This window comes from Crocuta crocuta, unplaced genomic scaffold, assembly GCF_008692635.1.
Source record: "Crocuta crocuta isolate KB4526 unplaced genomic scaffold, BGI_CrCroc_1.0 scaffold716, whole genome shotgun sequence".
Lineage (NCBI taxonomy): Eukaryota > Metazoa > Chordata > Mammalia > Carnivora > Hyaenidae > Crocuta > Crocuta crocuta.
In genome coordinates, this window is record NW_027527389.1 from 899,738 (window position 1) to 920,844 (window position 21,107).

At 35.4% G+C, this 21,107-nt stretch overlaps 1 protein-coding gene across 2 annotated transcripts in view; it reads left to right on the top strand.

The window, feature by feature from the left end:
• LOC144222098 (neuroligin-1) overlaps positions 1 to 20,404 on the top strand; it is a 654,622-nt gene extending 634,218 nt beyond the window's left edge. For both annotated transcript variants that reach the window (XM_077752626.1, XM_077752634.1), the window contains 3 exons: positions 14,105 to 14,290; positions 17,754 to 18,543; positions 19,423 to 20,404. In XM_077752626.1, the coding sequence (XP_077608752.1) occupies positions 14,105 to 14,290; positions 17,754 to 18,543; positions 19,423 to 20,245 (1,799 nt within the window). In that variant the 3' untranslated portion in view covers positions 20,246 to 20,404. The remainder of the gene's footprint in view (positions 1 to 14,104; positions 14,291 to 17,753; positions 18,544 to 19,422) is intronic.
• The last annotated feature ends 703 nt before the right edge of the window (positions 20,405 to 21,107 follow it).

Genomic DNA, 21,107 nt, shown 5'->3' on the forward strand with positions numbered 1-21,107 from the left:
ATAAGGGATTTCTGTGTATTCAGGGGAAAAGATTGTAAAGAAAAAAAATGATCGCTTGAGGAGTGAGAATCTGTTGCAAGGAAACTTTAAAACGGCAAAGGAGAAACAAGCGGAAGGATACTGGCATAACTGAAAGCCTGGAGGAAGAACTCTGGGAAAGAAAGGAATAAAAGTCTGCCTGGCAGAATCAAAGAGGCAGAAAGAAAGAGAGGAGGAAGGAGGTCATATTAGTGGGGCAGACTTGGTGCTAGGCCTCCAAGCTGAGTTTGAGAAGTTAACATTCCTTACTTCTGATCGTAAATAATTTAAGAACTATGGCCCAGCTCAGGATAAGAACAGCTGTGACCTAGGATAATCAAATATTGATCACCCCTTCTACCCTCAGAGCCTTACTTGTTCCTGTGAGCAAGGTTTCTCTGGGCAGAATCTGACACGCTGTTTTAATAAGGAAAGAGCTTTTCTGTTTCTCCACTGAGTACAGTGTGATTATACTAGCTCATCTTAGTAGGAAATCAAGCTTTGCTCCATTGCCAAACTTAGAGTCAGCCTACCAAGTGTACTTCTGTGGAATTTTTCATCTTAGATGCTAGCAAAATCCACTAACTCCATTTTAAAAAAAAAAAAGGAAGCTATAAACAAAATAGAAATCCTCCAATTGTACAACTCTAAAATATTCACAGAAGTGGTTACTAAGAAATGAAAACTTTTTGAATGATATTCATTAATGTTGGACCGATTTGCAGTGTACAATATATTATTCTTATTTTGTCTTCGTGAGAAGGGAGGAATGGCCTTCTCTCTGCGTCTAGGAAAAGAGTCTAACCCTATACAAATACAATGCTGAGCGACTGACGGAAGCTTGTGGTGAACCTGGGCCAGGTGCCACTAACTCACAAGGCACCTTTGTGCGGTGATTATTTCCTCACCATGAAGTTGCTTATAGGCAACCCTACAGCACCTGGTAAAAGCTGGTCAAATGCAGGCTACCAGCCAGCCTTTCCTCTTAGATAAGCTCAAACAAAAATTCTTAACATGCTGCATAATGTTTCTGTTGGCATGGCTAATGAATGAAAAACCTAAAGAGCAAATTATTTTCTGTAGAATTTATTAACATTGCTTTTGTTATAATTAACTTTATTCAAAGAAATTGCAAATTAAACTACTATAAGTTGGCTCTGATCAACAAATATCCATCTCCATTATGCAATTTATCTCTTTATATAAGAGTTGGAGAAGAGTTCCACACAATGTAGACAAAAAGGAATTGGATTATTTTGCCTGAAGAGTAAAGATTTTCCTTGAATATCCTGCCAAAAGAACCTGCCAGATGTTTTCCATCTTCTCTGAGCACAGAACAAAAGGAAACTGGCTTAAGCTACATAGATATTTCAGCTCTGAAAAGAATTTCCTAGCAAAGAGAATAATAAAATTAGTTTAGAAGAGAACATTTTTCCCCAAGGTAGACAGAACCTTAAAAGTATGATTAAGGATTTTATTGCTCACATTTTGTTTTTTTCTAATTTTATTTATTTTTTTAATGTTTATTTATTTTTGAGAGAGAAAAAGTGAATGGGAAGGGGCAGAGAGAGAGAGAGAGGAAGACACAAAATCCAAAGGAGGCTCCAGGCCCTAAGCAGTCAGCACAGAGGCCAGTACAGGGCTCAAACCCACAAACCCTGAGACCATGACGTGAACCAAAGTCAAAATCTTTTTTTTTTTAATGTTCTATTTATTTCTGAGAGAGAGAGAGAGAGACAGCATGAGCAGGGAACGGTCAGAGAGAGATTGAGACACAGAATCAGAAGCAGGCTCCAGGCTCTGAGCTAGCTGTCAGCACAGAGAGCCCAACACGGGGCTCGAACCCAAGAACCGTGAGATCGTGACCTGAGCCGAAGTCAGACGCTTAACGGAGTGAGCCACCCAGGTGCCCTGGAAGTCAGAATCTTAACCGACTGAGCCATCCAGGGACCCCTATTGCCTCACATTTTAAAATCCAGTTTTTACCTTACTTTGGAAATACAAAGGTAATTTGTAAATAAAAATTAGCATTTTTAACTACAAGAAAAATTAATAAGGTATATAGAATAAGACTCACATAATCATTTTTTTGTTGGGGGAGATCTAATTTTTGCATGGGATAGTACCCTTGCTTGTCTAGATAGTTAAGGGTGGATGAAAGGTAGTCTGGAGAAAAAGTCAATAGAGTAGAGAGTTTCCTATACTGAACTTTTGTCATCATAGTCTTATAATATAAAGCACCGAAATAGTTGCTTAGTAAAGCAAAAACAAGAGGGAACATATACAATGTAATGCATTGCTTAAGAAGTCCACAACAATTTCCTTACTTTGCAAGCACTGGGCTTAGAAAACAGGAAACCTGGGGTCCTACCTTGCTGTGTGACACCAGAAAATTTATATTCACTCTCTGATCCTCAATTTTCTCATCTATAAAATATGTGGTTGCACTAGTTACTAATGTTCCTTCCAGCCCTCATATTTTTGGTCGGAATTCCCCACATTCTTTACCTTTAAGACAGGTAGAGTCCACAGGGAATACATTCAAGAAACATTCAAATGAAACCTAACTTTCTGAAGGACAGAGGACATGATGTATATTGAATAACTAGCAGAATGCCTGGAGGAGAAGGTGCCCACCAAATGTGAATTTATCAGCTGTTTTTCATTAAAAGATTCAAATATGTGCTATTAATTGATCTCTATGGTTATTAGATTCTCTAAGAGAAAGAAGGAATATTTCTAACAGAGGGAAAAGTGTTTATATAAAGGTTCCTCAGTAGCCACAAAGTGATGTGGAAATGCTTGGTAGGTCAGCAAATTTAAAAATAAATCATAGCTTCTCTTCAGTATAGCACCTCTCCAATCCTCAATGTAAAGGAAAAAATTGAATTCTGCACTTGTATGCATTTTACTAAGTGCCATAATGACAGGATGCTCTTTTTATTCTGAAAAGGAGTAACTCTTTCCATTAAAGTGCTAGAAAATCAAGCTGTCACTTCAACCCACGGCAGCTGTCTCTTGCACCACCTCTGCCAAATGTCACCCTTCCTCTGTGGGGTTTGATTCTGCTACTGGATCTGGGGGAGTATGCCTCACTGCACAGCTTGTAACATCAGTCTCCGTGCCTTCGAGTCTCAAATTCTTTCTCATTTCACCTCATGTATATTAATACAGAGATTAGTTTCACTTTTTTCTTGAATAGCTAATCACTTGGCAGCCAACATCCTACTGTGGCATTGCAGGTCAAATCAGCTGAAAAGGACAGTGACTTCAAGCTGGAGAATATAATGCTTAGTGAAAACTGTACCCAGGACAGGACCTCAGACTTGTCACCCAGACATGAAAGATTTATTTTCAATTACAAATCCAAGCTTAATGTGAGGGCACCCTGGGGGAGATTCAGATCACTGCTTCTTCTAAATTGACCTTCTACTTGTTTCAATATTTCCTTCACTATTGAACAGCATTCCATGACCCTCTGAGCTGAAGATCCATATTAGCTACTATAGGAATTGCTGGTCTAGGAAAACTTTTGAAAAATTCCTCCAGCTGAAGGCCAAGCTACATGAGTAATTTTCTCCTTGGTGAGCTTTCACAGATTAACACAGCAATAGATTCGGGGCTTCAGACAATACTTCTGATGGATTTCAGGGGCCAATATCAGCATGTTACTTATGCTCAAGTACAAACCCAAAAGTTATTCCAATTTTCAATATTAGGTGGATTTATTGTTAACATCTAAGTAACACCTATCATATATCCCTTCGGCATTAGTAAATGAGATTACCCAAGGCTAGCTGCTGGTGCTGCTACATTGGTCTCTGAAATTGGTTTGCCTCAGGATATTTTGGGTCCATTCTAGTGCCTTTATGTACACTCAGCAGCTGCTCTGAAAGGCATACCATATGGCCCTAATCTAGGGTTCACAAACTTGCCTTTTAAGAATCACTAATTGAAACTTCCTAGGAAAAGTTGGTTTAAAAAATAAAACAATCTTTATAATTTAAAATTTGGGAGAGTGAGAAATTTGGATTATCATTCAAGTTTTATTAGAGATCTGAGTATTGGGAAGTAGTTAGTTGAGTGTAATCTTCTTCATTTTGTAGCTTTCACTACTTTATATTGTAGATTTTCACTATAGGTAACTCATATTACTATGTTCTTTCCATAGTCTATATATTTTGAAGCATTAAAATATTTTTAGCTGGGTTGAGTCATATTTGTTACTGCCATTGTTTTTTCTCAGGAATGTAGCTGTGTGTTTGTGTGTGTGTGTGTGTGTGTGTGTGTGTGTGCTGGTATTTCATACGTGGTGCTGGTGACATTATTTAGTGTTGTTCCGGAGTAGTGGTTTCAATCTCATTGTATGACACTTTTTCACAAATGAGATATCCTTATACTCCAAAATTCAAGAACAAGCTTCAGTTTCTGCTTTTTTTGTAATACTAAATATTGTTGTAAATTTTGTAAATGATTTTCAAAATTTAATTAACTTTTACTTAATTACTTTATAGATTTAATTAATTTTGCAATTACTAAAAAAATTTAATTGCTTTACATGTAAAATGTCTATTCAAATTTTATCCAAAGGGAAGTCCAAAACCCCAAGAGTAGTTAGAGGTTTCTTGCAAAAATGCTATTTTTATGGTGAAAGGAGAAGTGAGCATGTGCTCAAAGATGATAGAGACATGTCAAAACGACATGGGGGCCAACTTAGAGGGAATCCTACTGGCCAAATAAGGGACAATTTAAATATCAAAACAAATTATGAGAAAAGATTAAAATCCCTGGAATAAAATAAAAACCCATGAGTCCATAACAATACAAATAAATGAATGAAAACAAATTGGGGAGAAAGGATATCTTTTTCTTGCCGCCAATTCCAACTAATAGTAAAATAAATGATGAAATTAATATTTGTTTCAAATAATAATCATAAACAGATGCCAGTAAGTGGATGACAGTGTGATGAGAAGCAGGAAATTTACATAGTATCAATATAATCTGCCTATCTTATATTTATTATCTGTGAAGGGAAAAAATGTAAATTAATATGGAAAAACATGAAAAACTACCACTTGACCAAGTAAGTGGTCATGAGACAAATTAACATGGCATGCCTGCTATTTTGATGAACCAAGATAAACACAACATTACTTCTTCTTCTTTTTTTTTTTTTTACAAATAGCTTATTGTCAAGTTGGTTTCCATATAACACCCAGTGCTCATCCCCACAAGTGCCCTCCCCTATGCCCATCTCCCCCCCCACACACACACCCATCAGTCCTTAGTTTGTTCTCAGCATTCAAGAGTCTGTCATGGTTTGCCTCTCTCCCTTTCCCCCACCATTTCCTCCCTTCTTCTCCCCCATGGTCCTCGGTTAAGTTCCTCCTAATCCTCCTATACGTGCAAACATATGATATTTGTCCTTTTCTGCCTGACTTATTTTGCTCAGCATAACACCCTCAAGGTCCATCCATGTTGCTACACATGGCCAGATTTCATTCTTTCTCATTGCCATGTAGTATTCCATCGTATAGACAAACCACATCTTCTTGATCCATTCATCCATTGATGGACACTTAGGCTCTTTCCATGATTTGGCTATTGTTGACAGTGCTGCTATGAACATTGGGGTACATGTGCTCCAATGCATCAGCATTCCTATATCCCTTGGGTAAATTCCTAGCAGTGCTATTGCTGGGTCATAGGGGAGTTCTATTGTTAGTTTCCTGAGGAACCTCCACACTGTTTTCCAGAGGGGCTGTACCAGTTTACATTCCCACCAACAATGTAGGAGGGTGCCCGTTTCTCCACATCCTCGCCAGCATCTAGAGTTCTCTGATTTGCTCATTTTAGCCACTCTGACTGGCATGAGGTGATATCTCAGTGTGGTTTTGATTTGTATTTCCCTGATGAGGAGGGATGCTGAGCATCATTTCATGTGTGTGTGTTGGCCATCTGGATGTCCTCTTTGGAGAAGTGTCTGTTTATATCTTCTGCCCATTTCTTCACTGGGTTGTTTTTTGGGTGTGGAGTTTGGTGAGTTCCTTATAGATTTTGGATATTAACCCTTTATCTGATATGTCATTTGCAACTCTTTTCCCATTCCGTTGGTTGCCTATTAGTTTTATGGATTGTTTCCTTTGCCGTGCAGAAGCTTTTAATCTTGATGAGGTCCCAATAGTTTATTTTTGCTCTTGCTTCCCTTGCCTTTGGGGATGTATCAAGTAAGAAATTGCTGCGGTAGAGGTCAAGGAGGTTGTTTCTCCTCTAGAATTTTGATAGTTTCCTGTCTCATGTTCAGGTCCTTTATCCATTTTGAGTTTATCTTTGTGTATGGTGTGAGAAAATGATCTAGTTTCCTTCTTCTGCAACACAACATTACTTCTATGGTCCTCTGTCAAAAATTGATAACCTGAAGAAATATAATCACAAAGAAATATCAGATAAATCTTAATTGAGGAACATTCTACATAATAACTGATCTGCATTCTTTAAAAATATCAAGGCTAAAAAAAAGACAAAGAAAGAGAAACAAATTGCTCAAAATTAAGGAGACTAAGTAGAAAACTAAATTCAACATGTGATTCTAGATTTGATGGGGTGTGGGGGAGTGAGAAGTAGCGGTAGAAAGGAAGGAAGGAAGGGAAGGAGGGAGGTTGGGAAGGAAGGAAGGAAGGAAGGAAGGAAGGAAGATGATAATATGTGGGACATCTGGGTGAAGAGTACATGGTAAATTTTTGTACTATTTTTGAAATATTTTGATAATATTGAAAGTTTTCAAAAATAAAAAGTTTTAAAATCACTAAATTAGTCAGGGTAGCTTTTAGTAGAGAAGAATATAATGAAAGCAGCATTAAAAACTATCAGATTTTACTAGTTATCCCTTAGGACAACATTATCTTCTCAAAAACTCCTGCTATGGTAAAAACAAAATACATAAAACAATCTAGTTTTGTCAATATTCTTTGAAATTAGTTTTCTTAAGTTAGTTAAGCTTATTCATTACCAGACATTTATTCATTACCCAGACCTTATCTCCTACTCTTCTTTCTTTTTTTTTTTTTATTCAATTAATTGTGTCTTTCTCAGGGGTCAGCTTGTGTGGGACTGAAGAACACAACATTCCTCTTTCCCTCTCAGGTCTCAGAGGCTCCTAAATTCCCCTTCATTGCTGCCATCAGAAAAGACACATAGACGTCTTCTGTTTGGAAAGAATTGTTTGGAAAGAATTTAATTGTTGGTCTCCATGTTGTAACAGAATTATAACATGTTAATGCCTACCTTTATTCAGAAAACATGTACAGAATGGCCATTCGGGGCAGGTACAGTGGAGCACCCAGCTCAGAGAAAATAAAAAAGATGAACAAATTATAAATACAAATGATAAATTACAAAATACACACACACACACACACACACACAGACCAAGATGTGCATTAGACAGATATTTGCAATATTTTTATAGTCTTTACTGTTCCTGAAGCTATATAGTTCTGAACTATATATATATATATATAGTTCCTGAAGATTTTTTCTTATACAGCAGCCATTGTGGCTCCCTGGATGTCCTGCTTTGAAGCAAATTATCACTTTAAATCATTAGACACATTCCTGCATAATCAGAACAATTAGAAATTAATAATGTGATTTCTTTCCTCTAAATAGCTTTTTTAGAAGGGAGAGTGCTTTTTCACTTGTTTGTGAGAGTGGTTATTCAGAAAGCAAGGAAACTTTATCAGTTTTGATACCAGGTCTGTTGTGCAGATTCAAATAGCCAGAAGTACACAATAGCCTTACTCAAGGAATGTTGCATAAGCATTTCTTGACATGCAGACCAAGAATTGTGAACATTAACAGCCTCAGGTTGGAATGAAGAATAGAGGTGATGGTGTGGGATCAAGGGCTGTTACTTTTTTCTAGTATCTTGGGCCATTCTTGAAATAGGAATAGTGTACACAGTTCAGAGCTAAGCAAACCAGGGCCTTTGTTTCTCCATTACTGTCTATGGAGAAAGAGTCACAAGTGTTACCAGTGACTATAATACCAGTGACTATATAGAAGGATCAATTTCACCTGTTTACCTTGAAGATGGTAAACATATGGGAAATTTGAAGATTGAAAAATACAGAGACATCTACAGGTGTCTTCTTTCCAGGCATCTGCTGGCAGTCACCTTCACCTTTTCCATGTCAGCTGTCAGCAATCAAGAGATGTGGCCAGTAATTCAGTTTACTTTTCCCAAAGATGAGCCATTAAAAAGCAAATTACCTCACAATAAAAAAATAGGTAGATGACAGAAGATGAGGATGATAGATAGATAGATAGATAGATAGATAGATAGATAGATAGATAGATAGATAGATAGATGATAGATAGATGATAGATAATAAATGTACGAAAATATAAAGTTTTGGAATATCACCAAGTTATTTGATATTAAGATATCACTCATTTCAGAGCCAGTTTTTTTGGAGGATACATACATACAAAAAGGAAATTATTTTGACTCTGTCTTTTGTTCCTTTCTAAGAAAAATTTAGACAATAGCTCTCAAAAAGCACATTAGCAGGGAAGTTAGCTAGAGGTGATGACTAATTAATGATATTATGTGTGTTCTTTTTCCCTACACAGACCCCAAATTGTCCAATTTGGGAAATTTAAACCATCATATTTTAAACAATCTTGCTCAAAGAGAAATGAGGGATGACTATCTAGTATGTGTTAACAGAGGGGTTTTATTTTAAACTATAACATAGCAATGTCCACCACTAGAACAGAATATTTTCAAAATATTTTCACTCTCAAAAGTGAGTCTGATGACAGAATGGAAGGTGGACTTGTGTGCTGAAAGTTTGGAGATTGACTAGCTAAAAGGATTTCATGAGTCTAAGAATAAAAAGAAGGGCACCTAGAAAAAGTCAGGAACAGGAGTTGAAAGCAAGAAATAGAGAGAGAGTACAGACGAAGATCAGACTGGATTTGGCAACTAAGAAGACAGGGAGAGTTCGCACATAGGATTTTCAGTCGGATTTTTAGTTTTTCAGATATTAATCCCACAGTTTTCAATCCTTTTATGCTTAAGATGCAAAATCCTTAATGAGTTATTTTTCTGATCTATATTCCCAAATCCCTAGAAGGATTCCTCACTATCATTCAAAGTTTCATAGCTTCAAGGCAGACTCTTTAATGCTCAGTATGGCCTCTATTTTGAAGTTCTTATCAATTTGACTCAAAGACCAACCATAACCATCTGTATCCAGGCAACAGCATTGATAAACAGAGATTTCTTTCTTACTTTTTTATAGCACGAACACATAGTAAGGACTCTTAAATATATATAAGTATATATATTTAACACTTTCATATATCGAACACTATAAGCATAGACATTCAGATTTGCCCTTCTATCCCCAAAAAAGAAAGCATACCTACAGTATAGAATCACTGACATCTTATTTTTTAAGTTTTTTTATTTATATAAATTTTAGATTTATAAACAAAGAGAGCACAAGCAAGAGAGGGGCAGAAAGAAAGGGAGACACAGAATCTGAAGCAGGCTCCAGGCTCTGAGCTGTCAGCGCAGAGCCTGACCCAGAGCTCGAACCCACAAACCATGAGATCATGACCTGATCCACAGTTGGACACTTAACCAACTGAGCCACCTAGGCGCCCCTAGAATCACTGACATCTTAATTTCTGAAAATCTAGATGTAATCTCAAATGTAAACAGCTTGCATTTTTCCTAGTCTCAGTGTCCTCCTTGGGTACGTTTAGATCTTTTTTTTTAATGAGAAGCACCCTGCTTTCCTTTTGTTTTACATTCTAAACATGTTGTCTATACAGTTATACTGTAAGGTACCTGAAAATAGATTGGCTCAACCAATAAGCTGTAGGGCTGTTGCCAGACAGCTTAACGTAGCTTCTCTCATACTCCCTCGGGTCTGCCTGTCTGAATTTGGTGGTCACCAGTAGCCCAAACCAATACTTGGTTACCTGGTTACAGTGATTATCCACTTTTATTTATTTCTTCCTTGCCAATTTCTTTTATGCCTGATCTGATTTTTCCATTCCAAGGTTCTGTGAGCCCATGTTCAGTTTGCTTGGTTTCTAACACCTGAAAATAATCGTAGTTGCCAGATAAGGTAAACATCAAAACCTGCTTGGTAAATTTAATCAGATCAGTAAAATTAGTAGTCCAGGTAGTGAAAACAGTGATTGGAGGGTTTTTTTTAATAGGGAATTTTTAGGTGGGAAAAATGGCATTAAATAAATTCTATTTGAACACAGTCGAATGAGAATTATAGTGTGTACATGAGCCACTGAAATAATTCTTGGCATACTTGTAATTATGAATTTTGAAAGTTTACCTTAATTTTAAAGGTAATAATGTTTTCAGTTTTTATACTCACGAGTCAAATAAATAGTTGAATAATGTTTTCTGGAGAATTCTGTTGCTATCCTCCCAAAAAAGGAGAAGAGCTGATACTCATTATTGTTCTATCTTACAAAAATAATGTGTAATTGTGTTAGGACAACAATTAGTCATACATTCCAGGAGCTTACAATTGAAGGCCAGGAAAGGCTGGATAAATTGAATGACTATACAGAATGACGTAAGTGACATTAAGGGAAAAACCTTCAAAGTAATCATGAAGGTAAGGAATACTTTAGGATCTTTACAAAAGTGAGTTCTGCCATGGCTGGCCTGTAGTTGAACAGTCCAATATAAAATTCCAGGTAGGGCTATCTGAAATTATTCTGCTGTTAAGGACACAGCAGCTAAGTCAATTTTGAAAAGAACTTTAAATGACACTTCACTGGATAGCAACGTATAAAGAATGCTGCCAATGCACATCACTTGGGTAATTAGCAAACTGTGTCTCTTTTGAGGCAGCGATTTACTTAATTTTCTTTATTTATTGCCTTTGGCTGAGCCACAGACTCTTGTTTGAATATAGGATTGGAAATCCAAAAATTAATACAAGCATGTAGTATTATTTTATCGGGCCTAAAGAGATATGATTTGATTGTCTGACTGACCTTAATAAAGGCAGTAGATATCGATTATTTTTTCCTAACATAAAACTATAGTGGCTCTCTCAATTCATGCTAATGAACTGCTTCCAGTTAGAAGATGATAGATAGATAGATAGATAGATGATAGATAGATGATAGATAGATAGATAAACTACAGCATACACATGAAATAAAAATTAATAGTGAAAGAAATTCAGTAATGAAAGGTAAAAATGAAGTTTGACAGAGTAGCTTACACATTCCAAGCCTAGGACCAAAATCTTTTACCTGATGATTTACTCCATTTTCTATGCTATGACATAACAGTACAACTTTGGAATTGAATTGATTTTGTTTAATTTTTTTTTTCTTGATGATGCTACAAGATTTCACTAAATCATATATAAATTAGAGCTTGCTTTTCGGACAAATGACATGCTTTTACAAGTATTATGATATAAACACAAAATTATTTGACCAACCTACCAGAGTCGTTAAATTAGTGCTACTAAAACTGAAATTATAGAGGCCATATTTTTTAGTTAACTTAGAGATAATAATCTTATTACTATGGTTCTCTACTTGCTACATATTGAGTTATGATTATCTTATTAGGAAGTCAATTTTGTATGAACATAGAGATTTATTTGGATAATACTAGAATTATTCAATATTACTTAAAGAGGAATTAAATACCAATCCTGGGGTTTGTGCCGAGTGGCATAAGCTATATTCAGAAATCAAATTTCTACCTGAATATAAATTATAGGTAATAAACTACCTAGAGTGTGCTCTCATTCTCTCATTTATTCTCTCTCCTACACACACACACACACACACACACACACGCACACATACCTCCTTTATCCACTTCTATCTAATGTACAGAGTCACTTGTATCTAATGTACAGTAATCCTTTCATAAGGTTGTGTTCAGAGTTCATACTATCAGTCCATGTTTATAGAACAAAAAAATTGTAACGGATCCCTTCAGGAACTTAAACTAAAGGTTCTGTTTTACACCAAAATTCACTTAATAGCAAATAAAGTTAAAGGAGTTCTTTCCCATGTTTTTGCTTTATGTTTTAATATGCTCTCATTTATATGAACTTGAGTATTCAAAAGTGTTTTTATGTAAGAAGATAATGTGAAGATTTTCTTAAACTGTTATGTATATTTAATAAAAAAAAAAGTAATGAGTACGTCCAAAAAGATATATTTATTTGAATCTTATTTTTTAAAACTTAACCTCTGTATGATTGGTTTTGGGGTCACACACACACACAAACACACACACGCACATGCACACAAGCACACGCTTAATGGACTAGAGATTGTGTTTTTGTTTCTTAAAATTTTTGGTCTTGTAAAAGAAGAATGACTAATCAACTTATTACCTCATATATTTTTTTGCAAAATTATTCAAAAAGATTTGTCTTCCTCTATTGCTTTCTACCATGATCCTAAGAATTTCCCGTTCCTATATTCATTTGGGGTATAGATTTATTTACCTAACTGCCAGGTACTGTTACCACAGTATGGTTTTCACAAATATAACTCACTTCCTGGCTTAGTTATAAAATAAAGGTATATTTCACATTGAAGTAATTTTTACTCTTTTTATGTTGAGTTTCTCTAATGGGTCTGCAATAAGAGAATATATCTAATTAAAAAAAATTAGTTCTATACACTTGGTGAGATTGGAAATTATATCCCTAAATATAATCAGTTTATGTGTAATATATCTCTAAATATTTTCTACACAATATGTGAATAATGTATAAAATGGAATCTTTTATGAATTACTTTATACTTTTTCATCTATAGCAAATGTGGATATATATTAGAGAGTAGATATTTGTTTTACAAGTTATAATAAACATAATATAAAAGCTATTAAGTCAGTGAAATGAGTGAATATGTTTAAAGTATTAAAGTAGTATCTTTGCTCCTCTCTAAAACTTTCATATATAAAGTCACTCAGCCAGCTATTACAGTTACAATATTTTTTCTATCCCCTGTTTTCAATTGCCTTTGCCAGTCTGTCAGTTCTGTTCCTATAACCTTTCTTCTACCTCCTTTCTTTGTATTATGCAATATATATTCCTCTTGATTATCAGATTTACTGTTAAGCAGAGTTTTAAACATTCTAGATATATGAGTCTGAACTTTTTAAAAACCTCCAGTTATTCTGTGTTGTTTTTTAATTGAGCAAATATGTTCAATTTAGCATTTAAGGTATTCCAAATGTGTTCCCAAATTACCTCTAACACATTGATTCCTTATTTTTAAAATATTATATTTTAGTTTATTTTGAGAGAGAGAGAGTGAACGTGAGTAGGGGAGAAGTAGAGAGAGAGGGAAAGAGAGAATCTTAAGTAGGCTCTATGTTCATCATAGAGCCCAGCACGGGGCTGAATCTTAGTGATGCTGAGATCATGACCTAAATCGAAATCAAGAGTCAGACACTTAACCGACTGAGCCACCCAGGCCCCCTAACACAGTGATTCTTTCCTAAGCATGGACCATCAATGACAAAAATGCATATATGCATCTACATGCAAAGAGTTGCATATAATTTTATGCACAAGTCTTAGAAAAATACCCCTGTTCTTCACTCTCACATCCTGCCACTGTACCACACATTCATTAAATTCCAACCATGTTAGACCATGCACAACTTTAGGGCTGACACAGTGTTTTATGCAAAAGCACATTCTCATATGCCCCATGATACTGACTCAAATATCTCCACAAAGTAACTTGGCCTATAAAATGTCTCCCTTGAGGATTTTCAGAATGTTTTCATTCTCTTTATCTGCCCCTTGTTACCTATTACCTGGGTAACTTGGGGAAGATAAATGTCACTTTTCAGGTTTCAGTGTCTACTATTCTTCCTAAAGTATATTCTTTGATTCTAGTGGGAGATAATTTTTTACTAAAGAATTTGTACTGTACTCACCATGATGAATTCAAGATTTAATTGTATTTATATTGAATGTCTATTTGATCCATGTCAACTCAAAACAGTGTTCTAAGGTACCTTTTTATTTCGATCTTCCAGGTTTCTTAAGCACAGGAGATCAGGCTGCAAAAGGAAACTATGGACTCCTTGACCTCATACAGGCTTTAAGATGGACTAGTGAGAACATTGGATTCTTTGGCGGTGACCCCTTAAGAATCACTGTTTTTGGATCTGGCGCTGGGGGTTCATGTGTCAATCTGCTGACTTTATCCCATTATTCTGAAGGTAACCGTTGGAGCAATTCAACCAAAGGTATTATGCAGGTTGCAAATTTTGACAATTTTGGTGTCTGCATGCCACCACCATCAGTAGTATGTGATGCTTTGTACATATTTCTCTGTTGAAACTGAGTATTAGGTTGAGCTCAATAACTGTTTAAAATTTTGTTTCTTCAGCTTTTCTATGCATGTTTAAATTTTTGTCAAACTCTTTTCTTTGTCTCCTGTGGAGCTTGGTAAGGATGCCCTTTCAAGCGCACTTCAGAATAGTTAGCATTACAGTTACTTTTCTTTCCTCTAAAAGGTGATTTTTGGGAAAATCAAAGATGTTCATAGCTCTGTCATCTCTGTTTATTCAGTAATCAAAAATCAAAGACAGGTTTGTTTGTTTTTTTAATGCAAGGATTGTGTATTATCTATTTTCAAGACAATAGGCATTTAAAACCTTTCACCAGTAGGAAGATAAGGAAGCCATCCTAAGCTGGTTTGTCTGGAAACAAGATTTTCACTTGTCTGAGTAGAGATTGGATGTTTGATTATTTTGCATGCACGATCCAAAATTGTCAAAGCATCAAGGTCACTAGTAGAGCTTTTCATTAAAAGGAGTATTAGGTTTGAATTTGTGCTTTTTCTATTTTCAACTTGAAAAGTGTTTATATTTTTTTTTCCCTGTAAAGTATGGCAAAGCAGCCTGGAGCACTGAGGCCGCTTAAACCCATGAAGCATTTTTCTTGACTCCATTTTCTAGCCTTGACACCCTTTTTCCAAAGTGCCTGCCCAAGGCTCATCATGTTGTTTTTTCATGAATTTCCATTTTACCATGAGTTTAATTCACTCATTCTAATTGCATTATTAACTTGAAATATCCACATGAACAGAAAGGTTTTATTGGAAAAGCCTGCAAAAGCAAATACTTTTTCTCCATTATATATAATAGATAGGAAGACAGAGAATACACATCAATACAGACCATTTTGTGTTTTCTGCTTCTTTTATTGTCATTTTATATATATTAAGGAAGTATATACTGTCAAGTATAATTCATGAAGCATCTTGAATTGTAAGACTGAGCTTTATGATATAGAGCATCAGACATAGAGTATTTGTTTTCAGTATCAAAGGATATATTGATGCAGAATTTCAAAAGAACAGCCTATCATTAAATGACTATATATATTCAGAGAATCATATATTTTCATAGACTTAATTTATAGATATAGTTTATGTAATATCTCTTTATGTTAGTAGAATTCTGACTTGAGATGACAAAATAACACATATGAGAACATTTCCAAGTATATAGGGATTTTGGTCTATAATGAAGTGACTTATTTTGAAGTAACAGATTTTGTTGTTATTTTTTTTTCATTGAAGAGATTAGACTGTTCTAGCTGAGGACTATACTAATGCCAATATTTATGTAGGTTAACGTTAGACAATCTGTTCAGACTTCTTAGGGTCATTTGATCTCAAATGTAATTTCTTCCTATTTATTCTAAAATTTTTTCTAAATGTAGAGCAAAAATGGGCACCAAAGCTAGTCACCTAGTATAAAACTAACATTTGATAAAGAGACAAACCAATTAGTTCATAGACCAGCATTGCTATTCATCAGTTGATGATTTGATAAACAGTGGTCAATGGCTATGCCGATAGTTGAAAATATAATATTCCATCACACTCTTCAAGGAAGACTGTCCATGCAGAGCCAGATAAACGGACTTGTATTTGATTTAGTCCTAAGCCTATCTCTACAAAAAGGGTGCATGATTTTTACCAGGAGATGCTCAGGAGATATCTTAAAATCATCAAACTAATTCTGTCTCCAGTGCAGACATTGATTTGAAGTCTGTAAACTCCCCAAGGCTACAGCAATGCTCAAATTTGTATCTATCAAGAGTCAACCACAGCTTATATATACATAAAAGCATTTTCATTAATGATAAAATGTTTGGTTTTTCCAATACTATCTAGATGGCATATTTCAGACTATGATGTATATGTATTTCTCCCAAATCTTTTTTGGTATATTTAGTTAATCTCATTGAGCCCTTAAAATGTGAAATAATCACCAGGTATATTTTAGTTGTAAAGTTTTTAATTAGTAAAATATTTTTCTGAACAGATGTTAACACATAGCCTATGTAAGTTTTAAAAATTATCTGCATTTATATCATTCGCTCTGGCATACTTTGTTCTGGCAAACTAAAAATATGTTCATAAAGATGTCAGAAACCAAAACAAATTTAAATTGGTACTGTTTGACTTTTTGAATATTTTTAGAATTATCTAAGAACACATTATAGGCATTTTGAATACATGTGCATTTTTGGAGAAAAATCTAAAACTTTGCTTCTAATTCAGACACTGCTTTAGCACCTTTGTGAAAAGAATTCTTATCTCATTAACACATATGAATAATTGAACATGTGTTTAAATAACTGAACTGCGAAGCTATTTTTGGAAACTGATAATAAATGTAATTTTTAAAGAAAATAGATAAGTTAGGTTTTAAAAACAAGAATTTTATTTGAAAATACCTTAATGAGCAGATAAAGTGCATTTGTAAATTTGAATGGGATGTAGCCCTTATCAAACTGCCTATGGGACCATGATTTATAATTCTTAAATGCAATTAAGTAAAAAGCAGTGGACCATGACTTTTTCATCTTTTATGATAAAATATAGCAGTGTGCATTCAACAGTGGAAAAATTAAATCACTCTACCCCCCCACACATGCACACTGAATCCTTCTGCTGATGTTTTTTTCTTTAACCTAGTGAAAACACTTCAAATGTTATGTCTTCTTCTGAAAGATGAATATTCAGATATTATGTCTGACATGAAGAGCTGGAAAGAGTATGTCGAAAGTGATATTCTGTCTGTGTGCCTTCTGGGCCATCCCCAGGGTATTAGCAAATCCCCATCCCCAGGAGTTGTGTGAGCTCCCAGCAATTTTTTTTTTTTAATAAATCTGATTAAAACAAACATACAGAGACATTTTGAAAGAAGATACATACAGCCAAATTGGAAGAAATATTCTCAAAAAAAAAAAAACAAAACAAAGCAATACAAAGTCTAATGAAGAGTTAAGGGGGAGAAAGCCTACCTGGTTGGCTTTCATAATAACATGGGTGTTCAGGTGTTGGGCGAAAAAATACTTGGGACTTTTCACCACTAATATTTACCTGTTCTCCATCTCTCCTTGCTTATTGCCTCTTTGAGACACTAAACCATTTAGATCTCTTGATCCCTAAAGCAGTTGGCCCTCAAACTTAGTTTGCCTCTTTGATTCCTTATACCTTGGGGATGTCTTTATGTACCTTCTCTTAAGCAAAAATGTTTCTATCTTCCTTTTTTTTAAGTTGTATATGGGTTTGTATATACACGCCTAAAATATCAGATGTTATTGTTTTAGCACAATAACTTATTCAAAAGTCATCTCAAACTCTGTTGTTTTTCCCTATAGGACTTTTTCAACGAGCAATAGCTCAAAGTGGAACAGCCCTTTCCAGCTGGGCTGTTAGTTTCCAACCTGCAAAATATGCTAGAATGTTGGCCACAAAAGTTGGTTGCAATGTTTCAGATACAGTAGAGTTAGTGGAATGCCTACAGAAGAAGCCTTACAAAGAACTTGTTGACCAAGATATTCAACCAGCACGATACCACATAGCCTTTGGACCTGTGATCGATGGTGATGTAATACCAGATGACCCTCAGATATTGATGGAGCAAGGAGAGTTTCTCAACTATGATATAATGTTAGGAGTTAACCAAGGAGAAGGGCTAAAATTTGTTGAAAATATAGTAGATAGTGATGATGGTATATCAGCTAGTGATTTTGACTTTGCTGTTTCCAATTTTGTTGATAATTTATACGGATATCCTGAAGGCAAAGATGTTTTGAGAGAAACCATTAAATTCATGTATACTGACTGGGCTGACCGTCATAACCCTGAAACCAGAAGGAAGACATTATTGGCTTTGTTTACAGACCATCAGTGGGTGGCACCAGCTGTAGCTACAGCAGATCTTCACTCAAACTTTGGTTCACCTACATATTTCTATGCCTTTTACCATCATTGCCAAACAGATCAGGTTCCAGCTTGGGCTGATGCAGCTCATGGAGACGAAGTTCCCTACGTACTAGGAATCCCCATGATTGGACCTACAGAGTTATTTCCTTGCAATTTCTCCAAAAATGATGTGATGCTGAGTGCAGTTGTAATGACGTACTGGACAAATTTTGCTAAAACTGGGTATGTACCTAAGTAATAGAATTGTCCATAATTTAATAAAAAATATCCTTATAAGCATTTAAAAATAATACACACCTCACATTCAAATGGTTTAACTTAATGGGTTAATGTCATTAATATATTAAGTTTCTTTATTCAAACTTCTATTTGTGCTGTTTCAAACTTCTATTTTGTGCTTTATTAGTTCTTACTTTTAGAAGTTTATTAAGAAAGACATACTTCTGAGGAAAAAGAAAGAAAGAAAGACATATCTCTGTTGCATTACTCAATAAATAAATTCATTTTTAATTACACAGGACTTATTATTTTTGTTATTTAGTAGTGACAAATATTATTTTATAGTGCTTTCCAGTTTACACTATTGTTTGCTCTTTGATCCTTCCAACTTCTTTTTCTAGGTGGCCAGGTCAGGTATTGTTAATCCACTTTGCAGATAAAGGACTGAGGTGATGAGAGCCTAGCCTCATATATCTACTCGTATATCTATGATATACATAGCAGTACTAAGACTTACAACCTCATCTGCTAATTCCAAAACTCAGGTTTTGTCCACTATTCCATGCTGTCCTTGCTCGTTTGCCTATGACACAATGCATATGTGTGTGAATTCTCTAACCTTTGGATTGATAGTAGCCCATCTCTAAATGGCCAGAGAGAACAAGATTGTGAGGCTTATTCTCATTACATTATCATCCATTTAATCTGCCTACAATAGGACCTGTATTTCTAAATTGACCCAAACTGTTATTAAAATACAGTCTAGGCCTTGCTAACTTGTTAAGTTACCTCTTCAATTTGATGTTAAACTAGTACTTTTTTGAATAAGAAAAAAAAAGAAATAAAAAAACTTTGTTCTCATGAGCACTTTTTTTCCCCTAGTGACCCAAATCAACCAGTCCCTCAAGACACAAAATTCATCCATACCAAACCCAACCGCTTTGAAGAAGTAGCATGGACCAGATATTCCCAGAAAGATCAACTTTATCTCCATATTGGATTAAAACCAAGAGTTAAAGAACATTACAGAGCCAATAAGGTGAACCTCTGGTTGGAGCTGGTACCTCATCTGCATAATCTCAATGACATTTCTCAGTATACCTCGACAACAACTAAAGTGCCATCAACTGACATCACTTTCAGACCTACAAGAAAGAATTCTGTACCTGTCACATCAGCATTTCCCACTGCCAAGCAGGATGATCCCAAACAACAACCGAGTCCATTTTCAGTGGATCAAAGGGACTACTCCACAGAGCTGAGCGTCACGATTGCAGTTGGAGCATCACTGCTGTTTCTGAACATCCTTGCCTTTGCAGCCCTGTACTACAAAAAAGATAAGAGGAGACATGATGTTCACAGAAGATGCAGCCCTCAGCGCACTACGACCAACGATCTGACCCACGCACAAGAAGAGGAGATCATGTCCCTCCAAATGAAGCACACTGATTTGGATCATGAATGTGAGTCCATCCATCCACATGAGGTGGTTCTTCGGACCGCCTGCCCCCCAGATTACACACTAGCTATGAGGAGGTCACCTGATGATGTTCCCTTAATGACACCCAACACCATTACAATGATTCCCAACACTATACCAGGGATTCAACCCTTACACACATTCAATACATTTACTGGAGGACAGAACAATACTCTGCCCCATCCCCATCCCCACCCCCATTCACATTCAACAACCAGGGTATAGCCAGATAAGAGAAACAAACTCTATTTTTTTGATGGATTGCAGTAAAAGATTACTGAAGATTCCTTGGCTTTCAACCTACAAGACTCTTACTATTTAAATAAGGAGGAATATTATGTGAATATACATATCAAGAACTTTGGGGGTTTTGAAAAAATTAAATTGTACATATATACACAAATCAACTTTAAAAATGAATTTCAATTGCTTGAAGCAATTGTTCTGAATGATACTTTTTCATTCATATTCAAGAATTAATTTTTTGAAGATTTATGTTACATAATGGAATTAGGCATGTGGAACACCAAACAGGAAAGAACTATGTCTGAAATATAAAAAATAAAAATAAAAACAACCAGGAATATGCACAAGGGACACACCAATGGAATGTCAGATAATTTTCACCAGTTTTTATTTGGAGCCGTTTTATTGTGTAGACCATATTTACATATTTGGATAAGTACACAAAGCACCAGTGCTGTTAATGGCCTTAGCAGAGGCTCATGCTGAAATTTGCCAGTAAGACAAAGAAGTTTAAAGACTGGCAGGTACAACATTATCACATAAGTGCTGTCAGTATAAAGTTGTGGGGATAAAGAAAACTGGATATTTTTAGCACGATGTGCATGATAATTTATATGCTTGGTGGCTGTGCTGCTGATTAAGCCGTAATTAAAATTCTTCTCATCCCATTGGAGTCTTTAATAGAAGCTTCCTCTATCAATTGGCAGAACCTAAAGAAGATTTTAAGGGGCAAAAGTAATTAGAAGTAAATAATTCACAGTAGTTTTGATAATAGGAAGAATTAGTTATTAAAGGTATTTGAAGAAACTATAGGTATAGTGGTGAATACTCGCTGATATGA